General features: G+C 42.2%; 1 protein-coding gene across 2 annotated transcripts in view; it reads left to right on the top strand.

The window, feature by feature from the left end:
- Positions 1 to 25,598, top strand: part of DNAI1 (dynein axonemal intermediate chain 1) — a 138,326-nt gene that overhangs the window by 45,425 nt on the left and 67,303 nt on the right. For both annotated transcript variants that reach the window (XM_032096853.1, XM_032096852.1), the window contains exon 13: positions 17,567 to 17,814. In XM_032096853.1, the coding sequence (XP_031952744.1) occupies positions 17,567 to 17,814 (248 nt within the window). The remainder of the gene's footprint in view (positions 1 to 17,566; positions 17,815 to 25,598) is intronic.

Genomic DNA, 25,598 nt, shown 5'->3' with positions numbered 1-25,598 from the left:
GGTCTGAAACAAAGCAGAAGCAGAACTTTGTTTAAATAATAAAGCTCAGGCTTGAAAAGAAAACTTCCTGCTATTGCAGCACTCTGGATTTCAGGAAATTGGCAGCCCTGTTGCAGCTGCTGTCTCTCTCCTTGCATGACCCTCTAAGCAATATCACCTCATGGAGGTAGAGGCAATGATTCCCAAATAAATGGACTTCTATGACCTAGACCAAAATCCCAGTGGGCTTGTACCTTTGCAAATCTGATGAGCTGCAACTTTTGCATTTCATGTATCTTGAGAGACCAGCTCAGAGCTCCACTTTGATCCCTGGAATACAATAGGAAATCCCCAGTAAGTCATGGGTCTGGTCCACCTTTGCTAGTTTGTTGCTCCTTGCTGTTCATTTGCTTCCTTTAAAGCACCTTAGTTTGTGTGTATTGAGATTAAATTGCTCTTGTGGCTGATTTATGGTTTTTAATGTAATTTTCCAAATTTGTATTCCCACTGAGAAAAATTAATTAAGTTTTGTAAAGGCAAATTTGAAATACATTTTCAGATTTGCAAAAGAGTTTGCAGGATTTCCACCCAAACCCCAAGCTGCAGTGGGACCTTTCATATTTTAAAGGTGTCAGAGTTTATCTTCTTCCTATATGTCTCTTGTACTGCAGGATCTGTGACAGCCTCTAATCCTTCGAGACTTCACAGCTTGCTCTGAAAATTGCAATTTCCTTTTCTTCTTTGAAACAAATTCTTATCGTTTCTTGCATATGGCATTACAGCTGACAACATGAAGTCCCAGCCTGAATATTAAGACTGTAATTCTATTTCTTGAGTTGTGCTACAGTGTATAAATTCATTCAACTGGACTTTCAAGGTGGATGCCACCAAAAGGAAATCTCAATTAATTTACAAATGACAGTCAGTTGGGACCATGTTCTATGTTGAGCAGCAGCTGATTCACATTTTAACAAGCTATTGTTTTCCCAATTTGAATTCTATGATTTCTTGAATCATCAGCTTTTCTCCAAGACACACTGGGTGGTATTTGCACTATTAATCATGCATTTTATCTTTTACTTAGCACATGTATTTACGTAACTGCAGGATTAGTTAAGAGAAAGGGCAGAATGTGGCTTCCAGATGAAGTGGAAAAAAGTTCAGCAGTGGAAAGAAGTGGAAAGAAGTTTCAGCAAACAACTGCAGGTCAGGAATTCTGAAAACCACATGTAATGTCTGAGATAACTGGGCAGTGAAAGCTTTCTGCCTGTTGGGATGATGAGGGTAATACCACTTCTTACTGTTATTTTCTGTGTTGAGTAGGAGAGAGGTCATTTGGGCAATGTCTATAAAATACTGCCAGACTGTATTCCGATTTCATGCCTAGGTTTACTGGAGTGTCTGGCTATGAAATTATATCTAATTTCTGTTCATTGGGAAGGTATTTGATGGTGTCTGCCTTCTGCATTACAAGATAAAATTTTTCCTTGTTTGTTGAAAAGATATTTTAATTAGCATGTTGGTTTGATTTTAGCTTTTGGCTATTGCAGTGTTGGTTTCATACAACAAATGTGAATTGTTTATAAGAATGATATAAAATCAGGCTGGAGTGGGCCTCTAATTAGATCAGGAAAGGCTTAATTCTGCCTGATGGCTTCTGACAAACGTGTGACACTTTTAAAACCAATTTCTTAAAGCTCAAGAGGATAGGGCATCTTATCTCCTCTTAAGCAGCTTGTCTCAGTATTGTCAGACTCACTTGCTGGAGCAAAAACCTGCACAAGTGCACCTGGCACACCTTGCTGGAGGGCTTGTTATAGCTCCAAAGCTGAAATTTGGAAGTACAGGACAGACCTTGGACTGGGAAGTAGATGAGGGATTTCCCACTTCAGCTAGGTGGGCAAGTAAGGATGCATCCTTCCTGGAGAAGTCTCCTTTCCGGTGACTGTGCTGCAGGGTTATTTTAGTTCCTTGTGTAGATGTGCATGCAGAGCAGCTTGAAGCTCATCACAGCCCTACTGATGTCCCTCTGTTAGGAGAGAGACTCCAGGAAGGAAACACCTCTTCAAAACAGGGTTCTGTTGCATTAAAACATCCACAGAGGAGCATGCATAGGCTAATGACCAGTTGAGTATTTTGCCACTCCCTGGGAAATTTTTGAAGGATGCTGGGTATCAAGAAGAGAGGGTTCTTTCCTACCCTGAGCACCATCCCCTCTTTTGACTGGCAAAATGGGGGCTGAGGGCTTACATAAAGACCCTGAAGATGATTCAGCACTCTCCCTATTGTGTGCTGTGCAGAGATGGAGTAGAAGAAAATACCCAGTGTATCCTCTGAAAACTGTAGTAGCTGCTGTCAATCAGCTCTCTACAGATTGGATCTGTTTGAATCCTCATTTTGTATGGGCAGAGTCACTCATGAGGTGTTTGGTGTAGTACCACATGTGTTACTGGTGGCTGGCATCACCTCTGTACTATAAATATCCCCATTGGATAGTGGCACAGTGTTAATTCTTGCATGTGTTCATACCATTTGTACTTGCTTTTTCTAATCAAATATTTACCAACAATCCCATTGTACTCTCTGGCATCATGAGACAGCTCCCTGAAGGAAACCATTAATTTTCTGCTGTACACACTGGTTGATTAGATGCTTTGTGGAGGAGGAACTGATATGAAAGCATAGAAATGAAAACAGCAACACTCCTGCCAAGCACTGTAGCCTGTTGCTTTCATTCATCAGCTGTTTTTATTCATTTGTCTGAGGCAATGCTAGTGAATGACTCTTATTGGAGAACTACACAGACTGTGAGGCAGCGCTCAGGAGCAGAGCAGCCTCCCTTCCTTGCTGTCTTCTATCAGTATCCCTGTTCCCAACACCAGGGGTCAGCTTTCTACTGTTCATTTGAAGCCCTTTCTGCTCTAGCTATGGCATCTAGCTGTTACAAGATACAAGGAGACCAACGGGAAGTTCCAGTCCTCCTCCAGGCCAAACATATCTTGCAGGAAAGGTAAAGGTAGAAATACTTATGTGCTGGGTAACGTGTAATGCGCTTCTTTCTAATTGCCTTTCTCTTCCATCCAGGAGCTGCAGTTTTCTATTTGTTGTTTAGACTGACTTCAGAGCCAATGGATGTGACAGCTCCTTCACGGTGACCTGGGATTGCAGAGCGGGCAGGATCTCTGCCTGCCTGTTTTAGTTTCTTACATGGTCTTAATTGCTGTCATGTCTGAGGTTCCTTTCTGCCTTGAGAGTCTGTGTCTTCCCAGATGAGGTCACGGCAATGCTGCCTTTATTTCTTAATGATGAAAAAAACTAAGCCAAGGGGCTCACGGAGAACAGCAAATAACCAGATCAGAATTCATCTCACATGCTGTAGAGCAGTCGTAGAAATAGCAGGCTCTATTCCTGCAATTCCCATAGAAGCAAAATGACTCTAGAGGCATTTTTTTCGAATAGGTTATTCAACCTCATTGCTGCTTTTCCAGACTTGTGCCATCACACCATGATTCTGTTCTGAAGGGCCCCTAACTTTTCTCAACCATTCCATGTGAAGAGCAGGAAGCTTTCTAACTCAGCTGTCTTTGCTGGCTAGCATTCAATCAGACAGCTGGGTCACCAGGCAGCTTTAAAGACCTAGTCCTCCTTAGACTTATTTTAGGAATTGCTAATCATATAGATTGAGTGTTACATAAATGTAATATCACCATCAGTACCCGAAGATGGCAGTGTCATTTAAAATGATTGTTTTTTTCAGGCAGGTCAACAAGCACAGGGGCACTGGGGTGAGAACACAGAGGAGGGAATCAAAAATGGCAGAAGGAAAGATAAATCAACATTTTTAGCAGCCGCCCATGATTAGATTGGTTTGTGTCAGTCATGAAACTGGACTTGAAAATATTTCTCCATCTTGGTGTACACTCTGAGAAAGAAAACTTCCACCTAAATCTGGAGGAGCAGTTGCAGAAAGGTGTCTAAGGGGGTGTGGCATGGGATGCCTTATGCATTCGCTTACTTGAGAGTAGCAGGGAGAAGAGGGGCTACTTCTATGTATAATGGCGGTGAGATCTTCACTGGAATGTTGTATCCAGCTATTAATAGTTCAGTCTTCAAAATGGATGTTAAAATTGAAAAAAGGTTCAGAGATGAACCGCAATATGACTTATGTTTGAAAACTCTGCCTTACAGTTAAATTCTCAAACAATTCAATTTGGCTTATTAAGGAGAAGATTAAGTAGTGATTTGATTACTGTCCATTAATTACTTGAAGGGAAAGGAAGGAGTTATCTTATAGAAAAGAACTCTTTCATCTTACTTTTTCATCTAGGACATAATCTAGCAACTGGAAGTAGAATTCAGAGATCTCAGAAAACTGGAAATGAATTTTTAATGGTGGAAGTAATTAAGCATAGGAACAAATAAAGGATTTATTCATCACAACTATCTCATTTAGCCTTCGAATTTACCAATCTGCATTGAACACATTCCATCATTAATTCTAGCAATATGTAAGTTACTTTGTAAGCTCCTGAAGTTAGATGGCTTGTCATTATTCCTAGGGCAGAATGGTACAAAGAAAATGTAAAAGGCCCCATTAAAGACTTTTTCTTCAAAGACTTTTCTGTCTTTTGTTCTGGAGATGAGTGTGGATCATTTTTCAACAGAATGCATTAGTAAAAACCTGAAGGAAATCTATCTAATTTAATGTTTTCATTAGTTGAAACTTGTGAGATGTTCAGACTTCTTAGCTTAGCTTTCTTGCTGCTGTAAAGCAAAACCACTTGTTCTACAATGTAAAATCTTCCTCTATTGGTCCCTACTTAGGGAACTCAGTCATACTTTTCAGTTCTTCTCTCCATGCTTGGTAATATTTACTAGGCTGCCAAACTGTATAACCAGAAATACCTGGATGCTAACCTCCACTGATTCGTATGATAGACCACTTCAGGTTAAGATTCTATCAAGAATACTTTGAAAATTCTGGCCATTGAAAAATAAGTGCAGATCAAATTTGCATTTTTTTGGAAACTTTTAACATCAAAACAGTATGAAAAACTACACATTTTATGTGATTTTTTTTTTTTTAAAATTACTTTGCATGGTGTGTTCTCATGGATATCACTTTGCTTTAGCATATGTGAGAAAGGATAAAAGTATTTTTTAGGGTATTGTAGAATGAAGTCAACTACAGGAGGTAGGAATAAAAAGTATTCAGGGGTGCTTAACTGTATCAGTGAGGGATCAAAGTGGTGAATCATTTAAGTAGCTTTGTGTTGTTTGATCCTTTACACTTCTGTTTTTCTGGCTATTAGACAAGCTGAATACAACTTTGCTGTGTGAAGAATTTGTGGCTCAGTCTGTTTGTATGACTGGACAATATATGTATCCTTAATTTTTCAACATTATCATGCTAGACTTAAATCGTTGATGAAATTTAGTAAGTGGCTGCTGTTGCGAAAAGGCTCACCTGCAATAAAAGAAAGGCAGCAGATATTACTCCAAGAGCTATTGCAAGGTCCTGAGTTATTCTTACCAGATTCCTCCAGGTATGAGACAGCTGGCTGGGATTCACTGACATTCTCCAGCTTCTCCCATCAAATGGTGCATGATGAAGTGGTTTCCACTACTGCTTAAGAGATCTTCATAGAGGGACAGTTGTATCAGCTCTTGTATTGTTTGGTGAGTTCTTAAAAGAGAAGCCAGCACAGTAGATTCTCAGGGTGCTGATTCTGATCCCCACCTTGGCTCCCACTAGACAAGAGAGAAATTGTATGGTGCAGAACATGCTTTCTAGATGCTATGTAGTCCCAGGCTTCTTCTTCTGCTGGAGAGAGGCTGGAGAGAAGACTGATTGCCCAACCAGCCTGGCTGGTGGAGATGGGAGATAATGGGGACATAAATTCCCCTGTTAATTCCCACAACAGATCCATGTGTTGGCCAGAGCCAGATCTGGTTTAGTATTGGTTGGCTTCTCAGAGCTGCAAGTCTACAAAGTTGGCTGTCACTAGAGGAAGATGAAAGTTTCTTATGTGGATAAATACCTGACAGGGGGAGTGACAAAACCAGAGATGAACTCCTCTCAGTGGTATCAAGTGAAAGGCAAGTCAGTGGATGTGAACTGAGATAGATGAAAGTCCCTTTAAACATAAGCTAGAACTTCTTTACTGTGAGGGTGGCTCAGCAGAAGAACAGTATTTCCACTCTAGAGAGGCTGTGGAGATAACCCCTTGCAGTTTTTAAAGACCTGACAACACAGTCCTGGACATCATGCTCTGACTGACACTGCTTTAGGCAGGCAGAATTGGACTAGATGTTCTGCAGAAGTACCTTCAAGCCTCAGGTATCTTGTGATTCTGTGATTTTTTTCTTTCTTTTTCATCTTTTATCCATCATATCTAAGTGTAAGCCAAAATTTGGCCCATGTTTTGCATAGATACTCGATGCTTTGTGTGAGTCTTTTGGAACAGTTCCATTCCCTAGTAGTGGCTTGTTGCTCTTTGGAAATTTCACTCTGAAGTACCGTCTGTCTTTTTGCCATAGCTATCTTTTTCCCCCTGACCTTGTTACTTGGTCAAAGGATTGAAAGCTATTGCTTTGCTGCAGTATACAGAGCAAACTGATGTTACTCAGGCAATTTGGGGTTGAGGAAGGCCAAGGTAAAGCTGGAACTGAACCTGGCAAGGGACACAAAAAAGATCAGGAAAAGCTTCTATAGATATATATTAACCAGAAGAGGAAGGTCAAAGGAGGTGCTACCCGCCTGCCCCCCCCAAAATAAAAATGATGGAAAACTGGTAACAACAAATGAGGAAAAGGCTGAGATACTCAGCAACATTTTTGCCTCAGTCTTCAATGGCAACCTCTCTTACCACACCTCTCAACAGCAGGATGGGGACTGGGGGAGCAAAGTCCCTCCCACTGTAAGAGAAGATCAGGTTCCTGACCACCTGAGTGTACGTAAGTCTTTGGGACCTTGATGATGTGGTTGCCAAGCCACTCTCCACGATATTTGAAAAGTCATGACAGATGAAGTCCCAGGTGACTGGAAAAGGGAAGCCATTGTACTTATCTTGAGAAATGATAGAAAGGAGGACTCCAGGAACTACTGGTCTGTCAGCCTCCCCTCTGTGCCTGGGAAGATCATGGAACAGATCCTCCTAGAAACTCTGGTAAGGCACATGGAGGACAGGGAGGTGAATGGAGGTAACCAGCACGGCTTCACAAGGGTAAGTCCTACCTGACAAACCAGAGGCCTTCTGTGATGCAGTGACCTCAGGAGTGGACAAGGAAGGGATTAGAGATGTCATTTATCTGGACTTCTGTGAAGCCTTTGTCACAGTCCCCCACAATATCCTTTTCTTAAACTGGAGGGAGATGGATTTGAGGGATGGACTGTTGAGTGGTGAGGCATTGGTTGGATAATTACATTGGGAGGGTAGTGGTCTGTATCTCAGAGTCCCAGTGGACATCAGTGACAAGAGGAGTCTTTCACAGATCCATTCGGGGACCAGTGTTCTTTAATATCTTCATAAATGGCATAGACAGAGGGATCAAGTGCACCCGCAGCAAGTTTGATGACAACACCTGAAGGATGGGATGCCATCCAGAGGGACCCAGACAAGCTCGAGGAGTGGGTCCATGGGAACATCATAAAGTTCAAGGTCATGTGCAAGGTGCTGCACCTGGGTCAGGGCAACCCCCAGTATCAGCACAGGCTGGGCATGAACAGACCCAGAGCAGCCCTGCCCAGAAGGACTTGGGGGTGCTGTGGGTGAGAGGCTGGACATGCCCCGGCCATGGCACTCACAGCCCAGAGAGCCAAACGTGTCCTGGGCTGCACCCAGAGCCCCGTGGGCAGCAGGGGAGGGAGGGGATTGTGCCCCTCTGCTCCGCTCTGCTGAGACCCACCTGGAGCACTGCATCGAGCTCTGGGGTCCCAGCACAGGAGGGACAGGGACCTGCTGGAGCCAGTCCAGAAGGGAGGCTACCAAGATGATCAGAGGGATGGAACATCTCTGCTGTGAGAAAAGGCTGAGAGAATTGGGGTTGTTCAGCCTGGAAAGGAGTGGGCTTCAGAGTTTTCTGTGGCCTTCCAGTATCTGGAAGAAGCCTACAAGGACGATTTACAAGAATGTGTAATGACAGAACAAGGATGAATGGCTTCAAACTGAAAGAGAGTAGGTGTAGATTAAATATTGGGAAGAAATTCTTTACTGTGAGGGTGGTGAGGCACTGGCACAGGTTGCCCAGAGAAGCTGTGGATGCCCCATCCCTGGAAGTGTTCTAGACCAGGTTGGATGGGGCTTGGAACAACCTGGTCTAGTGGAAGGCATCCCTGCCCATGTCAGGGGAGTTGGAACAAGATGATCTTTAAGGTTCCTTCCAACTCAGGCCGTTCTATGATTCTGTGATTCTGTTTGAGACTAACAAATATTTAGGTATTTCTGTTTTCTTTCTTCTTTCTTTTTTTTTTTTTTTTTGCATAAGTTTTTTCTCTGAAATTTACTTTTAGTAGCTCTTAAAAGCTACTTATGCTAACCCCCAATTATACACTTAACATACCTGCTGAAGATACATAATATTTCATGTACTAAAAATAAAAGCAAGCAAACCCCCCCCCAATTTCTGTCAAAGAAGTGAATATCTGGTTTATACCCCAGCCTTATACAAAGAGGAATGCTGAAAAATATTGTCCAAATTTAATGTTCAGTGGCTGGTTGCACAGAAAAATGGGAAGAGGTCCATTAGGGACCTGGGAGATGCTTAGCTGCAAATTAGTGGGGGCCTAGGCAGTCCTCTAGTTGAAATATCCCTGATTTTATGCCCTGTTTTTATACATTTCCCTAAACATTTGATGATAACCACTGCTGCAAACAGGTTAGGGGTAGGTGTTGGATCTGTAATGGCTACTCTTGATTTTCATGGTTCATGCTAGTGCAAAATTGACTGCATGCCCATATAAATGATTCTGCTTCTTCCTTGCTCCTCTATCAAATCTGCATCTTTTGCCAAATGTCTTCAGAAATGTTCTCAGAGCTGCTGTGTCATTTCTCATTGTCTCCTCCATGGCCTGAGCTGTATATGTCCATCTCATCAGGTATAATCTGTCTGCTTCCAAGAGACCACAGCGCTGCCATAGAATGCTAACTTTCCTGTCTCTTAATTATGGAATACATAAGCATCTCCTGCAGTGTGTGCATCCCCCTCAGAGCTGTTATGGTCAGGAATACTAAAATGCTGGCAGCCTGGCTTGTTTGCAAGCTGGTGTGATTATCCAGAGGCAGCACATTTGTAGATGTCCATTTGTGGCATGATCCTGGGAATTTCTAAACGATGCGTGCCACCTGGAAGCTCCTTACTTGGCCACTTGATGGCACTCTTAAATATTTAGTTGGTTGCAAACGCTCTCAAACGTGCCAGTTTCGTAGAACAGGGATAGAGGAAACAGAGCCTCAGGTATTAAACAGTGAAATACCATCAGAATTGGAGCTTATGTCAACGAATACAAGAAAAACAGGAGCAAAAGTTCAGCTGATTGTGCTAAATGCTGCCCGGTGTGTAACAGGAGGATTAACACCTGTCTGGCTTTCCAGCTCCAAAGTGTTCTGCAGAGACAAGTGCTTCTCTCAGCCTTTCCTTATGGGAGAGGTGTGCTCCATCTTTTTGATCATCTTGGTGGCCTCCTCTAGACTCACTCCAGCAGTTGAGGTCTGATATGCTGAAGACCCCAGAGCTGGCTGCAGCACTCCAGGTGGGGCCTCACGACAGCAGAACAGAGGGACAGAATCCCTTCCCTCATCTTGATGTTAGCTTTCATAACACATGGCCAACTGCAAAGCTGTGCCCTTATGAGCATCTTATTTAAAGAAGAAAATTTAAGGAAGAATTATAGTGTGTGCTAGACCCATGATGCAAAAGCCTGTCTGGTCAGAATGAGAAAACTCTGCTTTTATATAGAGCATTGCAAACTCAGCCAAGTCACATACTCCTCCTTTTTTCGCACTGCTCACCTGCTCACCTCACTCTCAGGGGAGAGCTGAGATGAAAGCCAGATCTTCCTGCTCTTTTCAGGAAAGTGCTACATCTTTTCATTCCCTTCTCCCCTGTTTTTGTTTGCTTTTGAGCCTCTGCTTTCACATGCACTGACAAACAGTGCATGGTTCCAGGTGGTTCCTAAATACTCATTTTTGTTGGCCTAGTTGACTGTGGTTTCTCTTGTATTACTCTGCCAGACTTTATTTTAGAGTCAGAAAGGCTATGTATGTCTATCCATCTGTGCTTCTGAGGTGTGTCTTGCCTCTGACATATGCAGGGCCCACAGCACATATTAGGACTGCAACAAGGCCTCAGGACATGTATAAATTACAGCTTGCCTCATCATCTATCAATTTTGTCTTCTCTAAAATATCCAGAAGACTTTGAAATTCTGGTTTTGTACCTCTCTTATCTGAACTGCAAGTTCTGTGCTTCCTAAGAGCCCCAGCTAAAAATGTTAACTGGATCAGGAGTAACAGGGATTAGTCAAGCAGCTGGTGAAAGGTGTCAAGCAGAATGTTAAATTTGACATTCAAGCATCTGAATCAGCATAAGCCAAAATGATCTATCATTTGCCTCCTCTGCACTGGTGGACTTGCTCAGCATTTGCAGATCTTTGCAGTACCAATACTGCTATCTGGAGGGTACAGATTTCCTTGTGACAGGAAATGCCTGTGCTCACAGAGTTCAGGCTAGTGCAGGTGGTCTCAACAGGGGCATTCAACTTTCACTGACAAATGTCAGAAAATAAATGGAATTTATTGGTGGAATTATCATCTGAGGCAGTGTCTCAGAGGGGGTGCTGTAGTAGCCCTGGAGCTAGGCATTGTTTTCGTTGGTCCTCTGGATGGGAATATAAACTCACAGCAGGTGAAACGTGTGACTGATGAAAAGGCAGGTGAAGTTGTAAATCATGCTGGGAACAGAGCTGTCATACAGAGTGATTAATGTTGTGGTAAACTGGAATTACTCAAAGCAAATGCATTTTAATTCACTCAAATATAATATTATCCCTCTCTAGACAAAAAGGAGTGTTGTATTTTGGAAGGCAGCAATTCTTAAAAAAAAAAAAAAAGGAAAAAACCCCACTTTTGTGGACAAGTAAGAAATTTGAGTCTCCAGTGAAGTATCTTGGCAAGGAGGCTGAACATGATTCTGGTGTGCAAACGGGGAATCCTGAATAGCAGTAGATATATTATTTAAACATTAGTGAGACTAATACTGGAATATTATGTTTGATTTGAGAGCCAACATTTTTCAAAGCATGCAGAAAAACAGTAGTTCAGAAAGAACCCCAGGTTGATTCAAGAGTTGGAGAGTGTGCCCCAAAGGGGGAGAGAGAAAAACATCCAGTTGAAATTTGGACTCAGAATTAATTATGTCTGGCCCTTGCACAAATCCTAGCCATGTGATATCCTCCACTTATCTCTGGAAAGTTTCTTAATATTCTAGTCTTCTCCATGTCTGCTGTGAAGTGGCTTTCTGTTTGCAGCTCTGGAGGCAGTGCATTTCACTGCTGTGGCAAAGTTAATATTGGTTCCTGGCTTTTTGCTAAGCAGCCTCCTCTATGCAGTAGTGGTGAAAATAAATCGGATTTTTGAGTTCAGGCTGTGATGGTTATCAAAAGTATGCTGAAATGTGACTAGTGTTCAGTTTTTAAAGTGTCTTGAAGAAGAGAAGCAGCAGATATGAAAGAAGTCCTTTATCCAGTCAAGGTACGCATAGTAAGAATTAGCAGTGGCAAGCCAGGTAAGTCAAGTAAGGAATTAGGTGCAGCTTTTTAATCGCTCAAAGTGATTAAATGTCAAAACAAGCTGAAAAATGAAACAGTGGCTTCTCTGTCTTTTGAGATCTTCATATGAAGTATGCATATACTTGCCAAAACCAAGTTATCAGGCTCAAAACAGGATATGCCAATAACATTTTTGGATCTGTGAAAAAGAGGAGGCCAGGCTTTCTGGCCTTGAGTTACAAAGTAATGAGTTCTCAAAACATTTTCTTTTCTGGGAAAGGACTGTTTTGAAAGTCCAGTATTCATATTTTTGTTGCCCACAATATGGTTCACAGCCTGATCCATAGTGGTGTGGGATATATCAACACAGCGTTGTGTACACAAGTATGGTGTAGTCGAGTACTTCTGGGCATTTAAGGGAATAGGAACAGAATGAACACCAATGGTCCCAATTTAAATTTCTCAGGGATCCTGGGATGTGGTCTGCTTGAGCACAGCCCTCTGACATCTCACCTCTGTTCCCTGTTCTAGCTTGCTGTAGTGTCTTTGGCAGTCCCCTCCACTGCCCTTTCTCATTCTGTAAAAAGGAGTGCTGCATATACAGCCTTAAAGCACTCTCAAATGCTATAAAACTTTGAGATATTATTGTTACTCCCAAAGAGCTTTGAAAACACATTCAGCACTTGCACAAACTCTCTGAGCTCTTGGAAAGATTTGTTCTTTCCTGATTTTTCAGAACTATTGGCATACAGTTAAGCTCGAAGTGCCAGCTGTTTCCTTTGTTACAGCACACCAATTCTGCAACTGCAGCAAAGTGTGGAATTGGCACAGCTTTTAAAAATAAGCGAGGAGAGAATCTCGCTAGAGCAGTCCAAGGTCATTCAACTTGTTTCACAGTGGGTTAGATTAGCCTATGCTCAGTGCCCTGCTGCACAGGGTTTACTCACTGATAAAAAAAATCATATTGAAAATTCACTAATTTGTGACTTGCTCAGTCATCTGTCTATGCTATGCAGATGGAAGCACAGGAATATTCTTGGACTGTGCTCAGGCTTTTGAAGATTTTCAATTTGCTAGGGAAAATTTGCTGGTCTTTGTTTTTTGTCCTCTATACTTTAAATATTGTAAAGACAAATAAATAGCTGAGATGTGTCTTTGGATACCAAAATTTTTGTCTTTGAAACTGATCTCTCCTCCACAGAGGAGACTGCCTCACCAAATGTAGAGCACAACCAGCCCCTTCCCTTGGCTTCTTAGAAAACCAGTCCTAAAGGATAGAGCCCCAGCCAGCCAGCTCATCAAAGCATGAGTGTATCTGGGAGAGTTGAAGTGCTTGTGTAGCTGTGATGCTCAGAAACAATCAGCTGTTCACAAATGTACTTCATCTTGCTTTTTTTTCCAGATGGGCTTCTGGAGGACACAGGACAGATTTTAGGCACCAGCAGTTCTTTTTAGCATGGTGATATCTTGGTCCAAACTGTATCAGCGAGACAGCTGGCAGACTTGAATTTTAGAAAGCCATCACAGGATCACAGTATCACCGGATCTAAGATACAAGGCTGGAGCGTTTTGGGTTTTAAATCCTCCGAAGAGAAAGTAATTTGCCATAGCATTGGCTTCTTGTGTAGTAAAAACTCCTACTTTAACTCATGACCATGGGTGGTACCCACATTGAGATTTATTATGTGGCTGCAGGATTTAAACTAAGCATTGTGCTTTTTAACTTGAGGACGCTGTTGCCTCGAGCATAGTGGTTCAGCCAGTAAGCATTTTGGAGGAAATGGAAGAAAACCATGTAATGTACATCTCATGGCTTTGTTCTGGAACAAGGCCGGAAAGATACAAATAGAATTTTTTAAAAAATTTCTCCAGCAAACAAAAGACTTTGTTCTGATATTGGACATTTGCTGATTCTTTTGAATTTAGCTAAGGAGTAATATAAATGAAAAATCCATTAAAACAGGCACTTAAGCATCAGGCAAAGGATTCAGATGCTTTTCAGATTATTACTTTGCATAAACTATTTGGTGATATCCCAATGATATTCTGGGATATTTTTCTACCACTACAGTACTTTTCTGAAAAGGGTTTGGGGTGAATCTCTCCAGCTTTAAAAGCAAATGCAGAGGAGTATTTTAGACAGTGGTCATAGTTGGTTTGAAACCTGTTTCTATTTGCATGTGATGCTTACAGGCTCAGTTCTCCATGTTGAGATCAGTAATCATGCTATCTGCATCTTTCCTTAGCAAAACTTGTCTTCCCTATGTACACTTGTTACATGTCAGGGTCTAAAATTTAATTTCTGCTCAGGTGAACACTGAGGGATCCTCATGGCAGCAAGGGTCTGTCCACTCTCTTCTTCTTGCTGTGCTGTCATGTGTCTTCCTGTAAAGAACAAGTCCTGCTGGCACTGATTATCAGAAAAACTGTGTAATATCTCTAATATCTCCAGCCCTTGTATCTCAGGGAAAAAAAAGCCAGTTTGCACTTTGTGGATCTGCATGGGGCGAATATTCTCTACTCTTCCAGTCCATACTGGTGCATCCATGAGGTGCAGAGCAGCTGTCTCAGGTCTGAAGCTGCTGCTTTCACTTCCAACAGTGGTTCACCACTATCAGCTTGGTGCCTTAGGTTTTAACTTTAATATTTTTCAAATTCTCTACTGCTTAGTGTGTAACTCTGAAGTTTCTTGTAGCCCGTTAACTTCTGCTCTTTCATGCTATGTAGACATAACAAAGTCTCTCCGGGCCTGCTTTCCAAGGTCACTCAGACCGTCCTAGGCCCAAAAAGTATAAACCAAAGAGCAAGGGGGGCAAGTTACATCACTAAACTGAAGCTTTAATTGGAGAATTAACCCTGATATGCAAATGAACCAAACCTATAAAAGTGTGAAGAACTCGGGACCTGTTGTCCATCTCGGGGTCCATCTTGGCAACAGCCTCTGGCTCCCCAGCCAGGGGGTACCTTTGAAGGCCTTTCAAATAAATACCTACCTTATTCCCTTACTCCTGTCTAGTCTCTGTTTCTAGGAGGCCTCTTAAGGCATCAAGCTCTTGGATCTGCACTTTTTTGCTTGGCTGTGCTCTCTGATCTTCCAACATTGATTCACCCTGCATCCTGAGAGTCTGTCTGCCCAATGTTTTGGGGCAAAGTGCAGTACTCTGCTTGTTTTTACTGAAAACCAAAAACCTTTCTCTCGGAAGTGCTGCTCTTCAAAGCTATACCACAGATATGCTGCTGTGGATATGTACTGTGCTTGCCATTCTGGAACACTGAATATCACTAATGAAATAAGCCCCTTTTGAAATTATTTATTAAAGAATATGTTGGTATGTCACAGGTTAGTACTCTGGATGAGAATTCACCCTTCATTAAAATGGATTTATATGCCTATGCTCAGCAGGTCAGTCTGTGTGATGCTGTCATGCTTCAGTGTTAATTGTGGGTTATTCTCATCACATTGCCTTTCATCAGGAATAAGCTTTACATACTTTAGTGATCATATTATTCAGCCTTATGTGCGGTATTCACACATCTGTGATTTAACCCACATTCCTGATATTTGATAACATCAAGGAGACAATGAGTAGGATTCAGCTCTTAGTTTAAGGTGGGTTTAACATTCAGTAGTGGCCACTGCAGTCAGTGGAGCCTGGACAGTAAATCAGCACCCATATAAAACTCTCCTTTAAGATGCTACTGGTACTGATGGAAGCAGAAGCTTGGACTCTGAGTGCACAGACAGTCATACACAGACCTGCATTTGGGTGTCATAATCTGCAAACTGGACCCTGCATTTCACTCTGCCAGAGCCTCTTCCCAAGGCTTTGTTTTTCCCCTGCCAGACTAACCCCCAGGTGGACTTGCTGAAGCTGCTGAGCTATTTCACCTGATGAAGACCTACTCTATCACCTTTAACTGAGGAATGTGGGTGGACTCTGTTCCTGTCTGATCACTGGGGAGAGAACCACCTCCAAAACACAACTTAGATCTTTGGTGGCTGAATCACCCCCTGTAGAGGTGTCTCCTCTGCTGTCTGTGCAAGGAACACGGGGGCAGCTCTTGAACCTCCTCAGCACAGTGCTAACAGATAGAAAATTACTGTATGCTACAGGCCTTTTGGGAATATGCCTGGCTGATCAGCTCACTCCAAGAGAAATAAGAGCATGGAATAAGTTGAATTCAAAGGCTATCCAACAAATTTGGCTTCATTCTGCTCTGAGCCACTCCTGATGGCCATTTCCACAGCCTTCTGAAGTGTTTTTGCTTCTGAGGTGAGCACAGATTCATCCTTATCATTCATGGACCTCAACTAAATACCAGTTCAATGACATTGCTTGGCTAAGAACAAAGACAATTCTGTGAATTAAAAGAACTGGGAAATCTCTGATGGAGAAAGTATCTTCCTTTTCAGCTAGAATTCTAAGAATAAGCTTCCCCTTCATAAAAAAAAAAAAAAAAAAATTAGAAATGTTGTTTGGGGTCAGATACATTTAAAGTAATGCCAGTTTTGAAATCTCACCTTTCTGCAAAGTAGAGAAACCATTTTCCTCATCTGTGCCCAGTACAGAGAGGCCTGTGAGAAGATTCTATTTCAACAATCTAGTATGAAGCAGCAGTAACAGTTTTGTTAATGTGTGTTTCTTTACTGGTTCTTTGAATGCTTTTACGTGGCCCTGTTACACATGAAGTACACAATATCTGTACCTGCATGCTGGCTTGGAATCAGTTTACTTCTAAGGAGAGTTCTCTAAAGTTGGTGTTATCACTGGAGTACACATTTACCTGATCCTGCAGGTTGGCCAAAATGTTAAGAAAGGTAGGAGGCACTTTTAAAAGGAGAGGGCTGTTCTGGAAACAGAATGTGTAGTAAGTGCTTGAAGCACAGAAAGCAGTAAATTTATTTCCCGTATACTGTGTGCCTGAGGGCATTGGCAGTAATAAAAAGCACTAGATGGCTAGGATGCTCTCAGAGGCAGCATTGTTTTCATAGATTAGCAAAGTTCCTTCTTTGTTTCTGGAGAGCTTATCTACATCAACAGCTTTTCTTTCCCTTTCAGAGAATTTGGAAATTGTCTTTTTACATGATCGAAATACCCTAAGAATTGGAGAGACAGTCAGGGCATGATAAGAAAGCACACAAAAGAAAGATGGTCCTGCTGAGAAAGGGGAGAGCTAATTTCAGGCAGCACAAAGAAAAGGTGAAAGTAAATAGAAAAAGGATTGGAAAGTCTTGGCAAAAAAAAGAGTTTCTGTGCCAAGCAGGGAGATGTTGGACATAAACAGAAAATAAAGCTATGGTCACTTTTACATTGTCCAGTTATGAGCAATGGCAATTGATATAATGCTTTACAGATACATTAATGAAATGTTTTTCTTTGAAAAAGTAGAGGAGACTGAAATACCGAATACTGCCAATACAGAAATTGAAATGGTGCTATCCTTGATTCTGCCTGTATGTCTGCAGTGTAGTGAAATCCTAGCCCACAGAAAGAAGTGTAATCCTAGCCCAAAGAAAGAAGTGCCCACAAAATTCTTTCTTTCCTCCACACTTCTCCTCCAAGGCTTCACAGCTCTCTCTCCTTGAAAAAAGCACACCAAAACAGTAGTTCTTCTGCATAAGTACATTGTGCCTATGTCCTGGGGGTGGCATATCAGTGGCGGAAAGGATGTTCAAATGTAGGCACACCAATATGATAATTTGGTCCTGTGATTGGTACCTTTGCCTTCAGGTGGGTTTTAGGCATGGGTGGCAGCTGTCTGTTTCTACGTTTCAGTAGCTGAGGATCCTGGAAACTGATCTGACATCTCCTTGTTTAGACGACTTCATGAAGCAGGGCCATGGCATGCTCCTCCTCTACACCCTGAAGAACCCCTCATTCCCAGAGTACTCCTTCAGCAGTGAGAGTGGCGTCATGTGCTTGGACTTCCACAGTGACCACCCCTACCTCCTGGCAGTGGGCTTCTACGATGGCAATGTGGCCATCTTCAATCTGAAGAAGCCAGCCTCCCAGCCCAGCTACAGGAGTAGTGCCAAGTCAGGGAAGCACACAGAGCCAGTGTGGCAGGTAAGGGTGCTTTTCCTTTCCTGTGACTGGGCTTTGAATTGGACGGAGTTCGGGCACAGCCGGAAAAGTCCTGTATGCGGAAAGGTGCTGTTTTAGTACATGTGATTGATTAAGTTGTATTTCAAGCTAATTTTGAAGTATGCATAAAGGCAAAGCAACTGCATGAATCCTTGGTCCTCAGTAGAAACTAAATGTGTGAGCAGAAGTTTGCTATATACAATTATTTCTCCTTAGTTTTCATTATTATAATTGACTTCTTTTTTGAGAAGAACTGGTATCCTCTATATGTACCAGCATGCAATGATATTCGTATTCCAAACAGAAAATCACAGGACAGCAAGTGATAAGCAGTGCATAAAAACAGGGAAAACAAGTATATCAGCCTAAAAGAGAGCTCTGTTGGGCACAGTAAGTCCAGGGGCAGCTGCCTGTGGAACTGGCTGCTAGCAGGATTCAAGACACACTACCTTGTAGTTGACCTTTTAGCTGACCTTGAATTACTCTAGTGAATTCAGAACTGTGATGTGCAGGTGATGTTCTTAAACTAATGCCACTCTGTCATCTGTCAGAAGGAGCCACCAGATGGGTGGTACTGTGAAGGGTCAGGGTGAATATGTCGCTACATCCGGCTAATTAGCTATGTCTGCAATGTAATCTGAGCTCAAATTGAGGCACTGGAAGGTATATGTGCTTTTGATTTTGTTTATAGCAGTAGAAGCATGGCAGCACATATTTCAACATGGTCTGTATCAGCCTGTTGAGTTGCAGGAGTGTGTCTTTTGTTTGCTATCCTGGACTAAAAGTGTTGCTGCAGTGACTATTGTTGTCACCTGAGTTAGGCTGGCTGATACAGTCATATGTCAGTGTTCCTTGAACTTTGACACATGCCTTGCATGGATTGTCCCCTAGCCATGGCTTCTGGTTATTGCATCTTCCAGTAAAAGTCCAAGAAATCAAGGGTACCTGGTGGGACTACAGATGAATGTGGAATATGCCAAGAGCAAGACCTGTGCTTGCTATAAACAGAGAGTTTGTACAAATGTAACATTTCAGAGAAGACATGAATTTTATATTTCGTGCCTGTCTATCCAAAGCTTTTCCTCTAGCAGATATTTATAGCTCTTCCAACAGGTTAACGTAGTAGTTCGGACTTGAGTTGTTATCATAATACAATCTGTCAGGTATGCACACACACACACACACACACACACAAAAAGAAAACTTCTGAGCTTTTCCCACTGCCACTTAGGCTTCCAGTAAAAAAACCAGGCCAAATAGTAAGTGCTACGTGAAGTTTTTCATGGTCTTGCTGCAGCATGCTATGGGAGGTCCCAGCTGTTACTGCACATTAGAGACACAAAAATCCCAGATCATTTGTGCCCCAGATGATATTGGAAAGGACAGTGTATGCTGAGGGGATGTTATTAGCAGCCTCTTCCCTACAGATGAGGAGCAGGTACATTCAGCAGTGGAGGTAGTCTGCATGGGGTTTTTAGGGGTAGGTTTATGTGTACCACTTGGCAGCAGTGGGGCACAGAAATGAAATAAAATAATTAGGCACTCTAGGAAGATAGCTCTGAAAAGAGAGAAGCTACTCCATGGGTATGGATAGATGTGGCTATGAGTAGACTGTAGTTCCTGCTTCTTTATTTCCACAGGTTGAGTGCTGAGAATCATTACTATTTGTTTTCTTCGAAAAGAAGAAAATTTCTCTGAGCAATCTGGTCCAGTGGAAGGTGTCCCTGTCCATGGCAAGGGGGTTGGAACAAGATGGTCTTTAAAGTCCCTTCCAACCCAAACCATTCTGTGATTCTGTGATTAAAGTACCAATATTTTTATTAAACTTTACGATTTTTAACTTGCTACAAAACCAGCGAGCCAAGTTAGTAGTTAGATGATTGTACAACAATCGGAAGACCTTGTACCTCTGTTGGAAAGATCTGAAGTGTAAGCATTTGTCAATATAAGCCAAAAGGTTTAGAAAAGGCTTTCGCTCCATTCAATGTGATGAAAAGCAGCATGGACTATCTGTTAGGTTGAGACATTTGATTGTTATTTCTCATTCAGCATCAGATGATTCTAGAGAGTGATGCCTTTTTTCTCATATTTAGCTCAAAGATCTTATATTCTCGCCCACCAAGACACCACTAGTCTCAAGCCCAGTCTTTGTCTAGATACTAGACCTCAAAAAAATCCCCCTTTTTTGTAGAGAAAATGAACAAAGTAGAAAAGTAACAATGTTACTCTGAGCAATTAGGAGCCTTTGTTCTCTGGACTGCCTGGCTTTTTTCTTTTGAAACAATGCAGCCGTTTCACGATGGAAACAAAATGGGAAGTGGGTAAAGCAGACTGACAGCTCTTTTCTTGTGCTATTTCATCTTCAGTGACTTAGTAATATCTCAGTTCGTTTGCATAAAACAAAGCTGATGTAATGTTCCCGTTGTTAAGAGCAAAATAAAATAACACAAATTTTCTAATTCTGTTACCTAAGAAAGAGTTTGTCTGCCTGATACTACTCCCTGTTTTTTTAAAGAGCATAGCAATGGTTTCTTATAGATTTGGCAATTGTTTCCCATGTATTAACTGCATTTTAAATAATGGAAAATTCTAGCCTGTTTTAAATTACACATTTCTAATTGCTTATTACTAATTGGTGAGGATCCAAAACCTCAGAGAGGAAAAAACGAAGAGGAATAAACACGTACATAGACATGTGAATGTATATGCATGCAGTGCAATGTGGCTAATACCACCAAAACTCAGGTATCACAGGAGCACAGAACTAGAAATGGTGTTCCAGGTCAGAGAATTCAGGCCTCTACCTTTGAATGTAAAAACCAGTTTAAAAGGAGTCACTTCCTGGAAAGCTGTGTCAAACCTGTCACATTCTGCTGGGAAAAAGCCTATGTGGCATTAACCTAAACCCCACTTTAATCAAAATAATGCTCAAGTAGTAAGAAAAATCCTCACACTCCCATCATCTCTGAGTAGGCCTACAAAACAAGTCCCTGAACAGTGTATTTTTTTGAGCCAATGGCTCGATCCCAGGGGTTGGCTCCAGAGATTAATGAGGTTGCCCGGTGTGAAGCTACTGGAGTAGACTTTGGCAGCCAGAGGCCTCAGGAGCTGTGTTCTCTGGGAAGAAGCAACACCTTGCTGGGAAAGGGCTCTCAGCGCAGAGCATCTCCTTTTTCTAGCTTTAAAATTTTTTCTTTCTCCTTTCTTTCTAAAAGAATAATGATTAGGTTTTATTTACAGCTGAGAAGAGTGCTTTTTCTCTTACCTTTCTACACTGGGGTATACTAAATACTTTAGGATTGAAGTATTTGGAAGCTGGAACAGTTCAGAATCAGGAAATGATAACTGAAACTGTGTGTCAGGGTTTGTTTCTGTTGTTCAATCTCCTTCCTAAAACACGTGTTATTTGACAGATTTGTTTTCACTGTGTACTTCTATTTTACTTTCACATCAAGCCAAAAGGATGCTATTGCTGCTGAGACTAGTACAGGGCCAATAATGCTTCAGAGGGTTGGAAATAATTTTTTATTTTACTTGCTCACCATCAGAATTACTGACGAAATTCCTATTGCAGAGTGTTGACCCTAGGATCTGCAAATAGAACATTTCTTTCGGTTGTGTTTCAAGCAAATCTCAGCTGCGGCAGGCATGCCTGTGTGAACAGCACGGTTTGGAATTGCTATGGAGACATCACTGGTTAGAAACACAACTTTGTTCATTGTTGATTTACTGAAGCTGATCTGGCCTCCCTGAGGAGCTGATACCATGGAGCTTCAGATGGCATCCTGAGAGAATTATTTTCTGCGCGATATTCATGCGTGGGAAGAGAAAGGGATGGCCACTGCAGGCTAATTCTTCACCAAATGCCAGTCAGGTTAGATGTGATGCTCATGGTTTGGATGAAGAAGTCAAAGCAAGATGGTAATAGCCTGCAAATGGCCAAAGGAAACTGAAAGGAGCATCAGCTTGCAGAATAGTTTTCCAGCAGAACTTGTGGAAGTCCCATCTTAAGCATCAACCTGACAAAACACACCTGAAATTGCTCGCTGGAGTTTGTCTCATAATTGTGTGATCCCTTCTACTTGTCTATTTCCTGTGTTCCAATCTAAGTTCTTGAATAAATCTACACTGAACTTTCACAGTGTGTGAAGCCATTCCAGACTCACTGAAGTCTTGTTTCACTGATAGAAGTAAATGAAAATTCCTTTAAAGTTATCACAGCCTGCTGTTCTTTTACCCCATTCTGTGTTTCTGCACAGTTCCACAAAAAAGGTCTTTATGGGAAGCTGATCGAATTTGCTGCACTTAGGAGAAAAAAAAGCGCATTTTGTTCATAATCCACTGTCACACCAGCACATTGTTTCTTTTCTGATGATGGGCATTCTCCTAAATCTGTCATCTGCAGTCAGACAGATTTTGCAGCTTGCATTGCCTCTGAGATGTTACTGCTTCACATAATATTTGGTTTCTTTGGCTTCAGGCAAACAAATTGTTTGATGCAAAGGAAATAAAAGAAAAGTATAAGGCAGAAGGTTGCTACCAAGGTCAGAGTAAAGATCAGCTGTCTCAGAACAGCCTCAACACCCCTTCTGTTGCCTTCACTAAGAAGCACAAAACAGGTGTTTGCTGAGGGTAGTTCAGTGAAAAAAAATCTCTTTCAACTCTGTGATGATACTGCTAGGGGATAACTCTAGAGGAGAAATAGAAATCTGGAGAAGAAAGGAAAACAACAGAGACCTGAAGCAAAGGAATCTAAACCCAAGATAAGGGGGGAGAATGTAGCCTGAAGGCAAAATAGAGCAGAAACCTAATTGTGAGCATCATTTAGCACCAAACCTCTACAGTAATGCAAGGCAACTGTGTTTCTTATATTCGGTCAGTTCAATGTTTGCACAGAGGACCTTTATCTTCATCTCCAGCTTTCTACTATGTTTTTCATGCCACCAGCCCTGCCTTGCATACCTAGCTCAGTGCAAACAGGGCAAAAAGTCTAATTTATTTCTGACATCCCAGGAGTAAAAGACACCACTGTATCTTCACCAGAGGGATCACTTCACTCATTCTGCACTTGCACAGAAGTAGAAAGCAGTGAGAAGAGCATCCATAGACCAGTCAGCAGGCATTTGGAGTCCAGAGATCTCAATCTGTCAGAGGCTTCCTTGTTGGAGCAGTCCTGAGCTGCAGTCCTGCTCCCTACACTGAGTTCTGTGTCCAGCAACAGGTTGTTGCAGCAGCAGTTGTCCTGTCTGGTGAGTACCTAACACTGGGTTCCTCACTGCAGCACCATGACGCATTTAGTGACTGACAAGCATCAGTTGTGTCCCTGTTCTCTCCTGGAGGGAGCTGGGGAGGAAAGGCTGTGCTTGGGAAGAGTTGCCATGTACTTGTTGTAAGGTCAAGACCAGCAGCTTTCTGGTTGTCCTCAGTCACTGTGAGAGCTCACTACAGGCACAGCCCTACTGGAGGAAATCGTGTCTCCCACAGAGTTAATGTCCATAATTTTTTGGAAAGGCTCTGCTGAGCCACAAAAATTCATTCAGAAGCTTTGGGCTCATTTATGCACAGTAGAGAAGGTGGAAATTGCAAGACACTCCTGTGGCAGAAATGTTGGGTAAAATCCTTTGCAGCATGCTTGTACCTTGTCCAAAACTGTTGAACACTTTTTAAGCCACTATAGGTTAGGAAATGTAAGCATCCGAATGCTTATTCCTAAATCTCTTTGACAATAATGAACAAAATCCCTGATAGTTTAACTTTGACATTGTACTTTTTGAGATGGTATCTAACTGTGTCTTCTGGAGATTCAGAAATTATTCATGGTTATTTTTAAATTGTGCCTAGGGTATGGATTGTTTTGGGTTAGAAATTGTCCAGCAAAGTGTCCATTGCAGATCGTGTACTGTTTGTCTAAAAAATGAGCACATTTTGCTTTGATGCCGTATTTCCCTCTATACTTCATTCAGATGCTGAACTGCTTTTCTACCCTCTGCTCTCACAATTCCTTGCTAAATAGATTCTTCTCTCATGCTACTCTTACACCTCTTCCTTTTACTTAAGATCCAAACCATTTTACTGTGGGTATTCAGGTTGACTATTTCTTTTCTGGTGTCTCTAAGCAAAATACAAGAAACTTTATTTGCCTGTTAGTTGCACTGGGACTAATTTGTGGAGAAAACTTCACTTTTAAAATTTAAAAGTCCTTTCAAGCCTTGCAATGTTGGCAGATGCTAGCCTGAGGTCTAAAATATCAGAGAAGTTGTAATGCATTTGTTTGGTTGCCTGGATCTCTGAATTCTATTCTGCTGCTTTATAGTGTATATATAAACACACTGATGGGTCTTAATGGCTGTTATACAGCCTGTGGAACAACAGAATGCTGCTCTGAAGAGGATGAAATAAAAGCAAGAGAATGATAATGGCAGAGCTAGACGCAAGTTGGGCAGGGATGGTGCAGGCAAGGTCACATTGATACATAGCGAGGTATAGGGATCTGGGTCTGGCCATGACTCCCATTCTTCTCCCACCCCTGGAGCCATGGTCAGCTGCCACAGATTGATGTAGTGTCCAGGGCTCTCAGCATCCAACAGGCCCCAGGAGAGTCTCTCCCCATCCCTGGTGCAAGTCCACTTGATCCTGTGGTGATGGGAACCTTCTCAGGCATATTGCAGACACCGTCTCTGATGTAGCAACATCAGGCAGTTGGGGGGTTTGGATGTGAGCCTGCCTGCCCTGTGTGTCTGCTTTTCCTGCACACAGAGTGGGAAACATATTTTGTCTATTGTAAATTGGGAATCTTGCACCACGAGCACAGTCAGAATTGAAACCAAGAGCTGTGAATTGTAACTGGTTAAATACCCCTGAGCTTTGTTGGCCTCTGGCACACATTGCTCAGCTGCATGCTGTGTCTGACATGGGAACATAGCCACTGACAGGACAAACAGGTGTCACTCTAATGTCTGGTTCCTCCCTTCTCATCTGTTGACATGCCAGCCTAATAAATGCACTGGGCAGTGCTGTGAAGGGAATAAGCACGCAGATTCCTAGTGAAACACTGTACAAAGCAGAGCATTCAAATCCCAGCAGGAAGAAAACAAACTGAAAGTAGGGCCAGCCTTATCCAATGCTATTTATAACTGAGCTCTGCTTCCTTCAGATAAATCTGAGTCTCTGAAGCATGAGCAATGCACAAGCCTCAGGCTGGGCCTTTGACCTGCTTCAGTGGCACTCCTATGTCCATGCTCTCTGCTTACTGCTGAGTGCCTCCCACTATCACCAAAAGTGCCTTTTAGTAGGAAAGGTTTTGCTGCCCTTTTTCTGCACCCCAAATTTGTGTAACCTGATGCAGTGGACCTAATTCCTTGCTCCTCTCGGCTGACCTTGCACTCTTGAGTTCACTGATGCTCAAGAGATAGAACCTGGTCCTCCGAGTCTCAGGAAGATCCCATCGAGGTGGAGGGCGCTTGATCTAGGTGTAGAAGAGCAGTGTTTTTTTGGAAGATGGGTGTTTCTGGGACTAAATATGATATGGGAGTTTATCTTAAAGTGTTTCCTCATTGCTGTTGAGCTAATCTAGTTGTTTTCCTTCAGCTATCAGGAAGTTTTCAAAGACTTTGGAGGCCAAACCCCTGAGAATGCTTGTAGTAAAACTTGTAAGTAGCCATATGCTGCTAGAAGGAGGGAAATAATTTGCAAAATTATTAGATGGGAAGTTCCTGCTATTTCCTGTAGCCAGAACAACCGTATTCCACCAGATAGGCCCAGTATTT

This window comes from Corvus moneduloides, chromosome Z, assembly GCF_009650955.1.
Source record: "Corvus moneduloides isolate bCorMon1 chromosome Z, bCorMon1.pri, whole genome shotgun sequence".
In the NCBI taxonomy this organism is placed as follows: domain Eukaryota; kingdom Metazoa; phylum Chordata; class Aves; order Passeriformes; family Corvidae; genus Corvus; species Corvus moneduloides.
The sequence above is the reverse complement of the archived record's forward strand: the minus strand, read 5'-3'. Positions and strand labels throughout refer to the sequence as shown.